This window comes from Sander lucioperca, chromosome 10 (genome assembly GCF_008315115.2).
Source record: "Sander lucioperca isolate FBNREF2018 chromosome 10, SLUC_FBN_1.2, whole genome shotgun sequence".
NCBI classification, from domain to species: Eukaryota; Metazoa; Chordata; class Actinopteri; order Perciformes; family Percidae; genus Sander; species Sander lucioperca.
In genome coordinates, this window is record NC_050182.1 from 39,048,224 (window position 1) to 39,062,529 (window position 14,306).

At 43.3% G+C, this 14,306-nt stretch overlaps 1 protein-coding gene across 1 annotated transcript in view; it reads right to left on the reverse strand.

Moving 5' to 3' along the window:
- Positions 1–1,411: 1,411 nt before the first annotated feature.
- LOC116066637 (phosphatidylinositol-3-phosphatase SAC1-B) overlaps positions 1,412–14,306 on the reverse strand; it is a 20,357-nt gene continuing 7,462 nt past the window's right edge. The window contains exons 6-20 of the mRNA XM_031322833.2: positions 14,132–14,191; positions 12,224–12,257; positions 11,885–11,986; positions 10,252–10,337; positions 8,799–8,885; positions 8,641–8,709; positions 8,366–8,445; positions 7,333–7,431; positions 7,031–7,169; positions 5,858–5,927; positions 5,689–5,761; positions 3,719–3,812; positions 3,473–3,565; positions 3,337–3,394; positions 1,412–2,208 (exon numbers count right to left, since the gene is read on the reverse strand). Of these exons, the coding sequence (XP_031178693.1) occupies positions 2,072–2,208; positions 3,337–3,394; positions 3,473–3,565; positions 3,719–3,812; positions 5,689–5,761; positions 5,858–5,927; positions 7,031–7,169; positions 7,333–7,431; positions 8,366–8,445; positions 8,641–8,709; positions 8,799–8,885; positions 10,252–10,337; positions 11,885–11,986; positions 12,224–12,257; positions 14,132–14,191 (1,281 nt within the window). The 3' untranslated portion in view covers positions 1,412–2,071. The remainder of the gene's footprint in view (positions 2,209–3,336; positions 3,395–3,472; positions 3,566–3,718; positions 3,813–5,688; positions 5,762–5,857; positions 5,928–7,030; positions 7,170–7,332; positions 7,432–8,365; positions 8,446–8,640; positions 8,710–8,798; positions 8,886–10,251; positions 10,338–11,884; positions 11,987–12,223; positions 12,258–14,131; positions 14,192–14,306) is intronic.

The window sequence follows — 14,306 nt, forward strand, 5'->3', positions numbered from 1 at the left end:
GCAGAGCTCAGAGAGAGAACTTCAACTACCAGTCCTGTACCAAAATCTGCCAAGAAAAATCATAAAACCAAACATCAAACTGGCAGCCAGGACGAGGATGAAATGGTGAACAGAATATTGATCTAGCAGTGACTTTGTCATATTAAATATTTTATTAGTTTCAGTATCATAATTCATTCAGATTAAGGCATTCCAGTTGTGAAGAGAAAGGAGCCGTGGTCATGACTCGTCATTTCTTCTGTACCAAAGAGAGAATTCTAAACAGTCAAATGGTGAATGCCCCACATTCTCTTAAATCACTCAAACGCTCCACGGGGTTCCTGCATGAGGCCCATCCATAAAGAAGCAGAAATCTACAGAGATGCATTCAGGTGCACCTCATCAAGCTGCTGCAGGATAACTGCCAATTACACCACTTAACACAGCAGAACATAAAACAATAATGTTAAAATTTTACACACATATATATATATATATATATATATATATACACACACATTAGGAATGTCAGAGATATTAACAGGCAGAATCTGAAGTTTATTATCCATGCATCTCCGTCTGAAATCAAACCCAGTTCTTATTTAGATCAGATTGTACAGCTGACTGATGTCTGTTACTGACCAGTATGCTGAAACTACATCCAAGATTCAAGATTAAAAACTTTATATATAGCACCACAGCTGTACCTTTGAATAACGTGTGAAGGGGACAGATGAAATGAATGTGATAACCAACGATATTAAACCCAGCTGCTAGCCTGAAACGTCAACCTGCTGCTCCACTTCCTGCTGTTAACCAAAACAACAGTGTCTTTGACATCCCATAACGTGTAAATATGTTAACAATACTGTTAAATGTTATGTTCCGTTTGTTCCTGCTCACAGAGGACTCATTTGAGAGCAGGAATGAAGTGAGTATAGAGACTTTTCATGGGAAATAAAAAGGTTGGAATGACTCCTACGTTACCAGTGGTACTGACACATGACGGCCACGTGTAGTGCTGAACAAAGCTGCCGTCTATAGTCTTATTAACATTCTGCTGTGACATTTGATCTGATCAAACTCATAGGATGATTTGTGACTGATGACACTGATGGTGATCACAACCACATGTGAAATATATACCTGACTTTATGAAGTGATAAAGAGTGCTCAAATGCTCCATTCAGACAACAGCTGAAAAGATTCATCCATAAGATGTCAACTATTAAATTAATCTCCAACTATTTTGATAATCCATTAATCAGTTTGAGTCATATTTATGAGAAAAAAAGTCAAAACTTGTGTGATCCCAGCTTGTTAAATGTGAATATCTTCTAGTTTCTTCTCTCCTCTGGGACAGTAAACTGAATATCTTTGAGTTGTGGACAAAACAAGACATTTGAGGACGTCCTCTTGGACTTTTGGGAAACACTGATCCACATTTTTCACCATTTTCTGACATTTTAGAGACCAAACAACTAATCGACTATGAAAATAATGGCTAGTTGCAGCTCTAGTTCAGACTTTTAGGACATTGAGATGCCAATGACACGCTGGCTGTGTGATGTACGGACCACCTGATTGGCCGTCACTGCTGTGTCTCAGGCAGCGTTTCCCCCGGGACAGAGCAGCTGGACAGGTATGAACATGAATCAGCAAAAAAGATAAAAGACAAAAGGCAAATTAACGGTACATACAGTAATGAACACACAGCTGTGCTGTGACATCACAGCAGATGTTGTGAATGGGATCCCGATGCAGCGGGACAAACAGCGTTCCTCTGACATCAGGAAGCATCACATCCAGTGAGAACAAACTCCAGAGGTCCAGTGGACAGACAGTCCTGTCCACATGCCAGAAGCTGCAGTGTGGACAGCAGCAGGCCCGTGCACTCCCAGTCTCTGTCTTTCCACCGCCGTGGTGCACGAGGCCGGCCCTGCTCCCCCCCCCTCCACTCCACCCTGTGCTAGTAAAGGCTCCAGGCCCCCCCCTGCCGCCGCTGCTGCTGCTGCCGGGGGGAGAGTGATGAAGAGCCAGAGGATGAGGCGGTGAGCTCGCCGGGGCCGAGCTGCTTTCCACACACACACATTCAGTCCAGCTTCTCCTTCTGCACCAGCCGCGGAGCATCCACAAAGTCCAGTCCGTTGAAGAGGATGAGTCCGCCTGTCACCACGCTGGCTGATCCCCAGAACAGAACGTAGGCCAGCGTCTCAGTCCATGTGTCACCTGTGTGGGGACAAAGTAGGTCAAACAGAGGCACTGAAGACATAATAAAACTCTTTTCGCATCCTTCGTCAACATATTGGGGGAAGTAGTCTCACATTGCCAGACCTACCTCCACTGTGTTGCGGAGGAAGGATGCAATAGGACGCAACAATGGTGCCGCTGCAAAATAACCTCGGGAAGGAACTTGTTTTGGTGGAACGTGTACGTTCAAAAGTAGTTTTAGTCGTGCAACAGAAAACTCCGATTGGACAGATAGTCTAGCTAGCTGTCTGGATTTACCCTGCAGAGATCTGAGGAGCAGTTAACTATAGTCCTCAGAAAGGCTAAGGCCTATATAAAAGAGACTTCAGATACAGTATTAGGGGACCACTAAGGCCTATATAAAAGAGACTTCAGATACAGTATTAGGGGACCACTAAGGTCTATATAAAAGAGACTTCAGATACAGTATTAGGGGACCACTAAGGCCTATATAAAAGAGACTTCAGATACAGTATTAGGGGACCACTAAGGCCTATATAAAAGAGACTTCAGATACAGTATTAGGGGACCACTAAGGTCTATATAAAAGAGACTTCAGATACAGTATTAGGGGACCACTAAGGTCTATATAAAAGAGACTTCAGATACAGTATTAGGGACCACTAAGGTCTATATAAAAGAGACTTCAGATACAGTATTAGGGGACCACTAAGGTCTATATAAAAGAGACTTCAGATACAGTATTAGGGGACCACTAAGGTCTATATAAAAGAGACTTCAGATACAGTATTAGGGGACCACTAAGGTCTATATAAAAGAGACTTCAGATACAGTATTAGGGGACCACTAAGGTCTATATAAAAGAGACTTCAGATACAGTATTAGGGACCACTAAGGTCTATATAAAAGAGACTTCAGATACAGTATTAGAGGACCACTAAGGTCTATATAAAAGAGACTTCAGATACAGTATTAGGGGACCACTAAGGTCTATATAAAAGAGACTTCAGATACAGTATTAGGGGACCACTAAGGCCTATATAAAAGCATCCAAAAAGCAGCATGTCATAGGACCTTGAAGATAAATAAACCCTGACGTTGTGTGTGTGAAGGTATGAAAATGGAGTGTATTGCAGTTTGTCTTACCAGCCATGAGCAGGCAGATGATGCACATGGAGAATGCTACCACCATGACGATAGGCAACTGGGAAAGGAAAAGAGTCTGATTAAACACACCGGACACAGAAAGACTTATCAATGGATCGTCCTGAGCCCTTCTTACTGTCAGAAACTTCCAGTCTTTGGGATCATGCAGTGGGGTGGTCCAAACAGCTTCATCCACAGCGTAGTTGCCCAGGAACAGATCGATGGAGTCCTGCAGTAAACACACACCAACTGGTTCAACGCTCAATCTTCTCTAAACCTAACCCTGACAGGAACTATTACTGGATTCAGCCTGTTTAGTTGCGTAAAGTTTCAGGTTATCTTCAAATGTATTTCATTCATTATTCATTCATATCAAACCAACCTGTCTGAAGCCATCAGAGAAGTTGTTCTTGTAATATCGGATCATGGAGTTCCAGCCGTCCATCAGCAGCCCCCACTGAGTCCTCTTCCCCGTCCTGAGAGAGCACCATAAAGCATCATGTCATAAAGAGGATGAGCTGTCCTCTGACATCACCATCTACATCATCTGATCAGATTCACGCTCCCCAGAGGAGAGAGCCTCTACACCTGGGACAGCTTGCTTTCTTTTAGAATGCTCATAATGTGAGACAGAAATCACCCGTGTTAGAAACACTGACTCGTGGTCTCTGTAAACCTGCTTTAATTGTACTCTAACACTATAGTACAGTCCAAACCAAGAACGATAACTATAACCATAACCATAACTGTAATGATGTGACCATCCACACTGCTGAACCATAAACAGTGGCGTCAAGCTCGCACTGCACGCTCCAGCTGATAATAGTACATACATTAATACAGCAGACTTTGCAACTTAAAATTACAGGAATGCCTATTATGATATAATACATATTCATTTTAATTTTAGGTTAGGTTCAGGTTAATTTTATGAACCAAAAAGTCTCCCGGCGGTCCCTGGGGCACCGACACCGCTCAGCGCTGCAGAGAGATCAGAGCAGAGACCCGGGACAAAACCACCGACCGTTATACCGTGATAATAACATCCAGAACACAGGATTTACTTTCACTGGTTTCTGGGACATGAGAAACACTTTCACAGTACCGATGTGAACTACTTTCAGAGTATTATTGTTTAAAAATACACAGCGCTAAAGGAGCGTAGCCCGGCCGAGTGTTACCTCTAACCTCCTGCGTGTCATGTTGTTAACTCAGAAGGATTCTGATTGGCTGTCAGTGTTTCCACCGTCCATCATATCGCTCTGAAAGTGATCACCAATGATATCGTTCTCCACTGTCGTTGTCGTTATAGTTGTGGTTGTGGACTCCACTGGACCATCCACTGGAGTTCAAAGCTATATATCTATAGTTATAGTGATAGTTATTGTTCTTGGTGTGGACGGCCCTTTAAAGGAGAAATCCGGACAATTTTTACCTGAATCTTGATCGCTAGATGTCCCCGAGTACTGTCGATAGGAAAAAAAAAATTCAGATTCTCTAGACTAGAGACTAGAGCTAGCCTTCAGTAACGCTATTACTGTGCAAGCCACAGGCATCATTTGGACCGTTTCCATGTAGTTACATAGTCACTGATATGGTCATAACCACTACAGTGCTCAATTACCTATTTTTGAGGGGGAAATAAGCTTCAAGGCATGACCTCCGTGAAGCGACCGATGGAAAAAGAGGTAGGCGACAGTACAAACTTTGAATTTAAATTGTTTCTTCACAATGTCTGAGTTGAAAACGCATCTTGTTGTCACGTAAGGGCCCCGTTCATGTTGCACAGAAATTTTAATTGCATTTTGTGTCTGTTAAGAGGCACAAAGGCACTCTAGAACATGCCCCCACAACTGGCATTTTAGCTAACTGGGAGCTCTGGCCATTAGCTGCAGCAACTCCAGTTTGCTAACACCGATTCTGGTCGTTTGTTTTTCCTATCAACAGTACTTGGAGACATCTAGCGATCAAGATTCAGGTAAAAATCGTCCGGAATTCTCCTTTAAGCTGGTTTCTGTTTCAGGTGAAAATCCGTCAGGTTCAGATTAAATGGCCGTGTAGACGTGAGACAGAACACTGGACTGCTAATGAAACAGACATTTAATGTGATGGAACAAATCAACATTAGATTTGGACAGGTCAGGGTTTATCAGGATCCATGTTATACTATATTCATATCATAGTTCATTTTATAGAAATGAGGAAATGTTTTGTTAAAATGCATTGCTCTGGATCAAGTGTTGTGGGGAAGGACAGATGGAACGAATGGACAAACATCTCCTCCTTGCTCTGATCGTTGTGATCAGCATGTGTTCAGCTGGATGTTCAGGCGTCTGCTGTGTGGACACTGACCTGGTGAAGTCCGTCTTCAAGGCCCCAGTGCCAGCATACTGCTTGGCGCAGGCGTCAGCGTTGTCTGCCCAGGCTGCATGGGAGCAAACACATCATAGTGACATCTACGAGTGGACACGTAGGCGGGCCAGGTGATTGGTTCAAAGGAAAGCACCGAGGGTGAGCCTACCGTTCTTGTACATCTTCACAAAGTCGGACTGCTCCTCAATCTGCTGGCCCGTGTGGAGGACTCCCATTCTCTGCAGGAACACACATATTTGAGATGAGATGAAGTTAAAAAAAAAAAATTCACTTTTTAAATCATGTGTCAAAAGGCTAAACTTCTAAAGGCCCAGACACACCGACCAGACGGCCGGCCCTCGGCAAAAAAGGCAGGTTTCTCCGAAATATAAAGACAGACTGTCATGGCGGCTTGTTCAGAATACGATCTCATATTGTACTAAAATAGTTCACCGAAACGTGTTTCTGAAAACATTTTAAACGAGAAATAGGCCGTGCAGTTGCTGAATCTGTCTTCATTTCAGATCGACAAAGGTCAGTTTAAAAGATTTTCATCAGATATTGAGAGACAGTCACACTCATTCCGCTCCCCGTTTCCGGGTTAGCACTCTACCAATCAGATTGGTCATTTGAGTCTGACTGCCAAAATGAAGGCCGACGGCCCCTCGGACGGACGGCACGGAACACACCGAACAGACTCAAGTCACTGACCTCGCCAGACTATCAGACGGTGTGTAGTAGGCTTTAATGTAAACTCAGCGTGTGTGTTTGGTGCCTAGGAGGTGAACTGGCAGCTCTCAGTCCACTCTACTGCCACCCCCCACATTCTGGTAAAACTAAAAAGGATCTTACTCTTTAACAAAAAGCTCCATCTCTGTAGGGATCCTTTCCATAATGTTGTCAGACACTTAGAATAATAATCTGAGCCTGTCAGCGGCAAAAACAGAACTTTTAGTGGACACTGACTGACGATGCACATTTAACCATTAATGGGAACATCGGGTCTAGGTTGAAAGAAAACCGAAGTTACCCTTTAAAAAGAATAAGAAGTGGTCAAATGTTGCGATCGTTATATCCAGTAAGAGCGTAACGGCTGTGCACGATTCGAGACAACACTAGCCTGTCCAAATGTACGCACAACACAAGTGAGTACATAGTGTACTACATGTAAGTGTACTAATGGAAGTATACTAATTGAGATGCAGCATATGTTTCTTACACTTCATTTTAAACAATGTCCCCACTGGAATCCAGTGTAACCCACAGAAATTCAAGCTGCACATTTCTACGTTCAGTTGTTCTGATTATTGCGTCCGCCCTCTGTGTGACGGTGCGGTCGTACCCGTAGCTGGGACTGCAGCGAGCGCTGGGCCAGCATGCTCTGGATGACGTTGGTCCGGTCCAGGCAGTCCATGCAGTTGCTACGGAACACCCCCTCCTGGTTCAGCAGCACCTTCCCATCCGCATCCACCAGGAAGTATCTGAAAACACACACACACACACACACACACACACACACACACACACACACACACACACACACACACACACACACAGACACACAGACACACAGACCATTACTTCTGATGCACAGCACACAGGTAGCCACCTGCTGTACTGTATATCAGGGAGAAGCTCACTGACCCAAACTCATCCTGCATTTCAGCGACCATGTCCAGTAAGATCTGCAGCCGGTGCCACCTCATCCGACTGCACTCCTTATGGAAGTCAAAGGCTATGTACCTGCAGAAGAGCATCACCAAGGAATAGAATGACCTGTGTACAGCTGCAACTAACGATTATTGTCACGGTGGATTAATGTGTGGATTATTGTCTGGATGAATGGATTAGTTGTTTGGTCTCTAAAATGTGGATCAGTGTTTCCCAAAAGCCCAAGAGGACGTCCTCAAATGTCTTGTTTTGTCCACCACTCAAAGATCTTCAGTTTACTGTCACAAAGGAGAGAAGACACTAGAACATATTCACATTTAACAAGCTGACATCACACGAGTTTGTCTGTTTTTCATTTAAAAAAATGACTCTAAAGCCGCCTATACATGATAGGCGGCAAAACCGGTCTGCGCCGGCCGTACCATTGATTTCCTACGGGGGAGCGCTGCGCTACCCCTGGCGTCGCGCACCACTCGGATCTGCCGCTTTGCGCTGCGCTCAAAGTGCTCCATGGTGTTCTAAGCCCCCAACGTCGACTTAAGGGCAGCGCTGTGACCGTCGACTTCAAGGCACTTAACCCTAACCCTTGCCTAATCCTAGTGCCTTCCAGGCAGCACTGCCTGGAAGACGATGTTGGGGGCTTTAAACACAAAACACCGCTCAAAGTTCAAATTATTTAAACTTTGACCTAGTTGCCGCTGACCTTTCGAAAGCGCAACCAACGAGATAACAGCATCTCGTTACCTAGCAATAGGAAATAGTTTCCTTGCCACCCTTGATGACGTTTACCTGCGCTGTGCTTTGCCCTGCGCCCTACCTAGCGGTACGCCGAGAGCCAATCACGTATCATGTGTAGGCGGCTCAACCGATTAATCGATTAACGAATAGTTGCCGATTGATTTAATAGTTGACAACTAATCCATTCATCTTTGCAGCTCTAGACCTGTGTTGTAAATATGAAGAACCCAGCCACATGTGAGTGTAGAACAATTGGTGGAAATCTTACTTGATCATGCCATTACCCAGGTTGGTCACCATCTTGTCAAAAGCCAGCTCCAGTGGCTTCTCAGAGCCCTTCTGGTTGATCTGTGGGGAAAACATGACATGAACTCAGAGTTTCTATCCAACAAGCATGCAAACAAACATAAAGGAGTTATTTGTCATTGTCGTGGTATTATTTCCTTTGACTGTCATATCGTGGATTAAAAAAATCAACATGTAGCTGGCACATTGACTTCATAAAGTGAAAGTAATACAGGTGATGGAATCAACAGATCTCACCAAGTTCAAAATGACTTGTCTTCCATAGAGAATAATCTGCGAGTCAAAGTGTCTCTGGAACCCGTCCAGCTGGAGAGACAGACAGAGAGAAGATGAATGGATGAGAGATGAACACTGTGGGCCTTGCTCGGTCTGATGCTGATGTGAAGACATCTTACATGGTTCACGGTTTTGTTGATCTGAGGTTTGGGCTTGTACTTGAGATTGGGCCTTTGGGACCAGTAGAAGGGGATGGAGCCTCGAGTCTACGAAGACAAATGACATCATGCATAAACACACCATCACCCTGCTTTCACCTGTCAGACAGCTGCCAGGGTCACGCAGCACACGCTCATGTCAACGTGGACATGAGCACTGTGGACTCAACTGTGGGGGGTTAATTAAATGTCAAACTAGTTTTAGAGGAATGTAAACACAAACTGAAGACATGTTTCAATTGTTGTAACAGTAATATTGAGGGTTGATGTTGTGCAGGATTTACAGTTCATGGCGACATTAAAGGTCCTATGACATGACGTGCTTTTTGGATGCTTTTATATAGACCTTAGTGGTCCCCAAAACTGTATCTGAAGTCTCTTTTATATAGACCTTAGTGGTCCCCTAATACTGTATCTGAAGTCTCTTTTATATAGACCTTAGTGGTCCCCTAATACTGTATCTGAAGTCTCTTTTATATAGACCTTAGTGGTCCCCTAATACTGTATCTGAAGTCTCTTTTATATAGACCTTAGTGGTCCCCTAATACTGTATCTGAAGTCTCTTTTATATAGGCCTTAGTGGTCCCCTAATACTGTATCTGAAGTCTCTTTCCCCAAATTCAGCCTTGGTGCAGAATTCCAGTCCCACAATGAGTTTTCCTTAGGATGTACCATTTCTGTGTCTGTAGCTTTAAATGCTATTGAGGAGGAGAGAGGGGGGGGGCAAGGTGGAGGGTGGGGGTGTGGCCTTGACCAGCTGCCATGCTTCGCTCATTTGCAAGCCATGATGTCTCTCTCATGGGTGGTCCAAATTCTCTGGGCGGGCAAAGCAGAGAAAGGGGAGGTAACCTTTCCCCTTATGACATCATAAAGGGAAGATTCCAGATCGGCCCATCTGAGCTTTCATTTTCTCAAAGGCAGAGCAGGATACCCAGGGCTCGGTTTACATCTATCGCCATTTCTAGCCACTGGGGGACCATAGGCAGGCTGGGGGAACTCATATTAATGTTAAAAAAAACTCTTAAAGTGAAATTTTCATGCCATGGGACCTTTAACAAAATATTGACGTGATTTTGAGGTTGAGAAAAATGTTTGTTTGTATGAATGTCCCAATCACCAAGGCAAATTCCATGTAGTTCCACTACTGTGGCAATAAACTCCTTTCTGATTCTGATTAAATGATCACTCAATCCTTCTTACGGCAGACGTCACTGTATCTCTGCTGTAGCATTATCAGAATCAGAAAGAAGTTTATTGCCACAGTAGTTACCCTACGTTGAATTTGCCTTGGTGATTGGTGCATACATACACAAACAAACATATTCAACACGAATACAAAATTAACAATCAATACAGAAACCGAAACAAATATGTACCAAATAGCGGTTTAAGTAGTAATACTGCTTTGGCTCACCTGAACAAAGGAAGCCTTGGCACTGTTGAACTGCACGATCTGCTCCGTTTCCACGTAGTTAGCAGGATGGCCTTCTGAATCAATGCCTGCACGCAAACGCGCAGAGAGCTGCTTTAGACAATTCTCTTTTAATTAATGTCCACTGGATGGCTGCACAGCTGATTTGAGCTGGAGCAGGTAATATGAAAATCACTTGAATAAAACGTATATGTAATGATGCATTTCTTTTGTAACTGATGCTGTCTTTCTGTACATACAGGAGAACTTCGTTTGTCCTGCCGTAAATGAGCTGCAGATGTGTTTCAATATGTCTGTAAAACACAGAACAATTACACTATGTTGGAAATGTGTGTGCTGAGGAGGGCTGGGTACCGGACTTCCATACTTTTTAGGCACCGACTGAATTTCCTCCATAGTATCAAGTATGTAAAAAAACTGTAAAAAATGTCTGACAGCATTACAGTCACACATTCTGACGGGTCACAGATTTCGGTGTAACACCAGAAACGCCTGTTAGTGTATCCAGCCAGGTAAAAGGTAGCAGGAGATTTCTTTATGTAGGCCTAAATGTATTTTAATTTTATTTTAAACGTGCTCTAAGCTAGGGCTGGGCAATATATCGATATTATATCGATATCGTGATATGAGACTAGATATCGTCATAGATTTTGGATATCGTAATATCGAGATATGACATAAGTGTTGTCTTTTCCTGGTTTTAAAGGCTGCATTACAGTAAAGTGATGTCATTTTCTGAACTTACCAGACTGTTCTAGCTGTTCTATTATTTGCCTTTTCCCCACTTAGACATTATGTCCACATTACTGATGATTATTTATCTTAAATCTAGGTGTGAATATATTTTGTTAAAGCACCAATTGTCAACCCTAGAATATCGCAGCAATATCGATATCGAGGTATTTGGTCAAGAATATCGTGATATCTGATTTTCTCCATATCATCCAGCCCTACTCTAAGCGATGTGGGGTGACGTTACTTCTTGTTGACGTTTGAAGTATTTTCAAACAAAACGAGACTAGCTCGCCCCTCCCTCCACCTCATCCCATCCCCTCCCCCTCCCTTCCGTGCTTCCGCGCACTAACTCCCCCAACCCCCACCCCCAAATCCTTCTTGTCGGGTTATTGGCTGGAACACTGTTTGTTATGTTTGGTGGTGCAGATTGGCAGTTTGTTTTTGTTGGTGTTTGTGGAGCCTGGGCTGTCTACAGAGACTGCGTTTTTTTACAGTGTGTTCAGGGGACAGGCAGCTAGCAGATAGGGAGGAGAGGTTTGCTGTATGTGACAAAAAATGTTGTAGCCTAAAAAACATGTGACATCACTTAGAGCACCTTTAAGAGTTACCTGTGTAGGTATGGCTGATACTGGGGCAGATTACGTTGGCTGCTACAATATTTTCTGCATTCTGGTGAACGTTTCTGAAACAATTTGTGCCTTTTCTGAATCAATTTATGGTGCAAATGTTTTTATTTATGTCAGGGAAATTATAATAGTTTGCACTGGCTAGTTTTGATTATTGAGTAAATGTGAATTATCAATTATGTAAATTATGCCTATACTTGAATTATCCCAGTGCACGTGGAGGTGAGGGGTCAGCAGAGCGGCAGTAGCATTACCTCGGACATAGTAGCGGACGCCGGCTCTGAAACAGCTCCTCCTGGAGATAATACTCCACTCAAACACCTTTCCGTTGATGCAGCTGGACTTCATGGTGATGACTAGCCAACAGATGTGTTAGGGAACTGACATGGAATAGTAAGGAGGCGCTGCATATGCATTCAAAAACAACAGAACTCACAGCAGGAAGCCAGGGAGACATTTTAGAAATCATAAATCTAGAGATAATAATAAAGTGGCCACACCTCAGACAGCACGGCGAGATGGGCCCAACATGAAAGACCATTCCCTAAAACAGACGTGAACTGTGGCAGTGAGACAACAAGAGGAAAGGATACAGCCATGGACAACAGGAAACACAAACCTGTGTAACTGGAAGAAGAGAGCCATGTTAGATCAAATGCTGCTATTTATTAATTATTCTGTGCACAATTTGTGTGGAATTAAACTTACCCATGTAACCACTGATTAGAAGGAGATATACTCACAGAATCAGGGTTACACATATACAATATACAAACATGAAGTTCTCTTTCACAGCATTATTTTATTGTCTCACTATCAGTTCTAGGGGAGGCTGGCAAGAGTGGCCAGTGCCCCCGTAATATTAATATTAATATAACTGTGGCAAATATTTTCTTACATTTTTAACCCCACTTTTGTCCCCAAATAAGGCCTATTATTTACAGTATGTGCAGTGATAAATAAAGGTTAACACTGAATGAGTATTCTTGTGTTTATTGTTATATTTGCATTATTAGTATTTTGTAGAAACAAACCTATGGAGGGTTGGTGGGATGTAACACTTTTGCTTAACATATTTGTTACCCCTAAAATCACATGTGGCCCCAGCCTGGCCCCTCCATTTGAAATGGTCTAGAACCGCCACTGCTCACTATGGGTACAGATGCTGTACCGGACATGTGACGGGGGCGTCCGGGCTGGAAGGCCACAGTTTTAGAGCAAAAGGTAACTGAGTCCATTCCTCACTGGGTCAGTCAGCCCCCATTGGCTTAAGGTGCTGAACTAGAGAATGGATAGCCGTTCAGACAGATATTTAGAAATTATGTTTGGGTTCGGGTCGGGCTCGGTAACGTCAGCATGATAAGGCATTGAACATTTTAAATTTAAAAAAGCTTATTATGTAGGTGCGCGCCTGTGTTAACGTGCGCTTGTTCCCCCGTGTGCGCTGATGCGCTCATCTGTTGACATTTCTGAATGCCTTCCTACAGTTGCTTAATAAAAGCGGGCTTTCCACACAAACAAACGTACATGTGTCATTAGTATGAGAAAAAAACGAGATTTTAACTGTGTCGGGCTCGGGTCGGGCTCAGACATAAATATCTTAACGCCTGTCGGGCTCGGGCCGGGTTCAGTTACTGCTCTGTCGGACGCGGGCCGGGCTCGGGCAGAAAAATGCGGCCCGATCCGCACTCTATGCTGAACTGCAACACTGGTTTGGAATAACATTTCTGCCAAAGCATGACATATTGTATAAGTATCTCCACATGCTTCGGTAATGTATGATTTATGTGAAAGTTACAACTGTACATTTCAGTTGTTACTACAATACACACACACTAACAGAAAATATTTTTTTCATTTCGATATGTTTATTTGTATATCTATATCCGGTCACCATTGACCCATGTCAACGCCATGTCTGATCAGGCTTTTCAATTCAATTCAGTTTTATTTATAATGTCAAATCCTAACAGGAGTTATCTCAAGAGACTTTACAGATAGAGTAGGTCTAGACCTACTCTATCATTGACAAAGACCCAACAATTCCCCCCCAAGAACAAGCATTTGGTGTGACAGTTGCGAGGAAAACCTTGTTTTTACACAGCAGAAACCTCAGACAGAACCTGACTCTTGGTGGGCGGCCATCTGTCTCTTTCTTTTTTTCCTTTAGTTTTTATTAGCCGTCGTTTGTCAAAATGTTCCCAACAGGACTAATAAAAAACATGTTTCCAGAAGCCTCTGCTGAAAGAAGTCACATATAATAACATCCATTGATATAAAACATCTTTATATCTATGATAATGACAGCAGAGAGAGATTCTACAATAGAATGGTAGAAAACTCTTTGTACATGGGCAGTACAGACTTCTGTTGTTTAGCTGGGTGTTAATGAGTTGCCTTAAATAATGGAAACTATGTTTCAAAAGCCCAATCTTTGCTGCAGTTCAACCCAGAAGGAAACAAAATAAATGCTGTGAAAGAGAACATTGGTTTTGTCTTACCTCCGGCTGTGCAATGAATTCCCTCAACAGGTGGCCATTCCAGACGAAACGCTGATCTGCCTGCAGCAGGGACAGGTAGCACATGTTAATACAACGCCAAAAACTCCTGGAGAGGAGGCTGACTGCTTAATAAAACAGAATAGAAGGGGGTTTGACTTACACGTACAATCCAGGA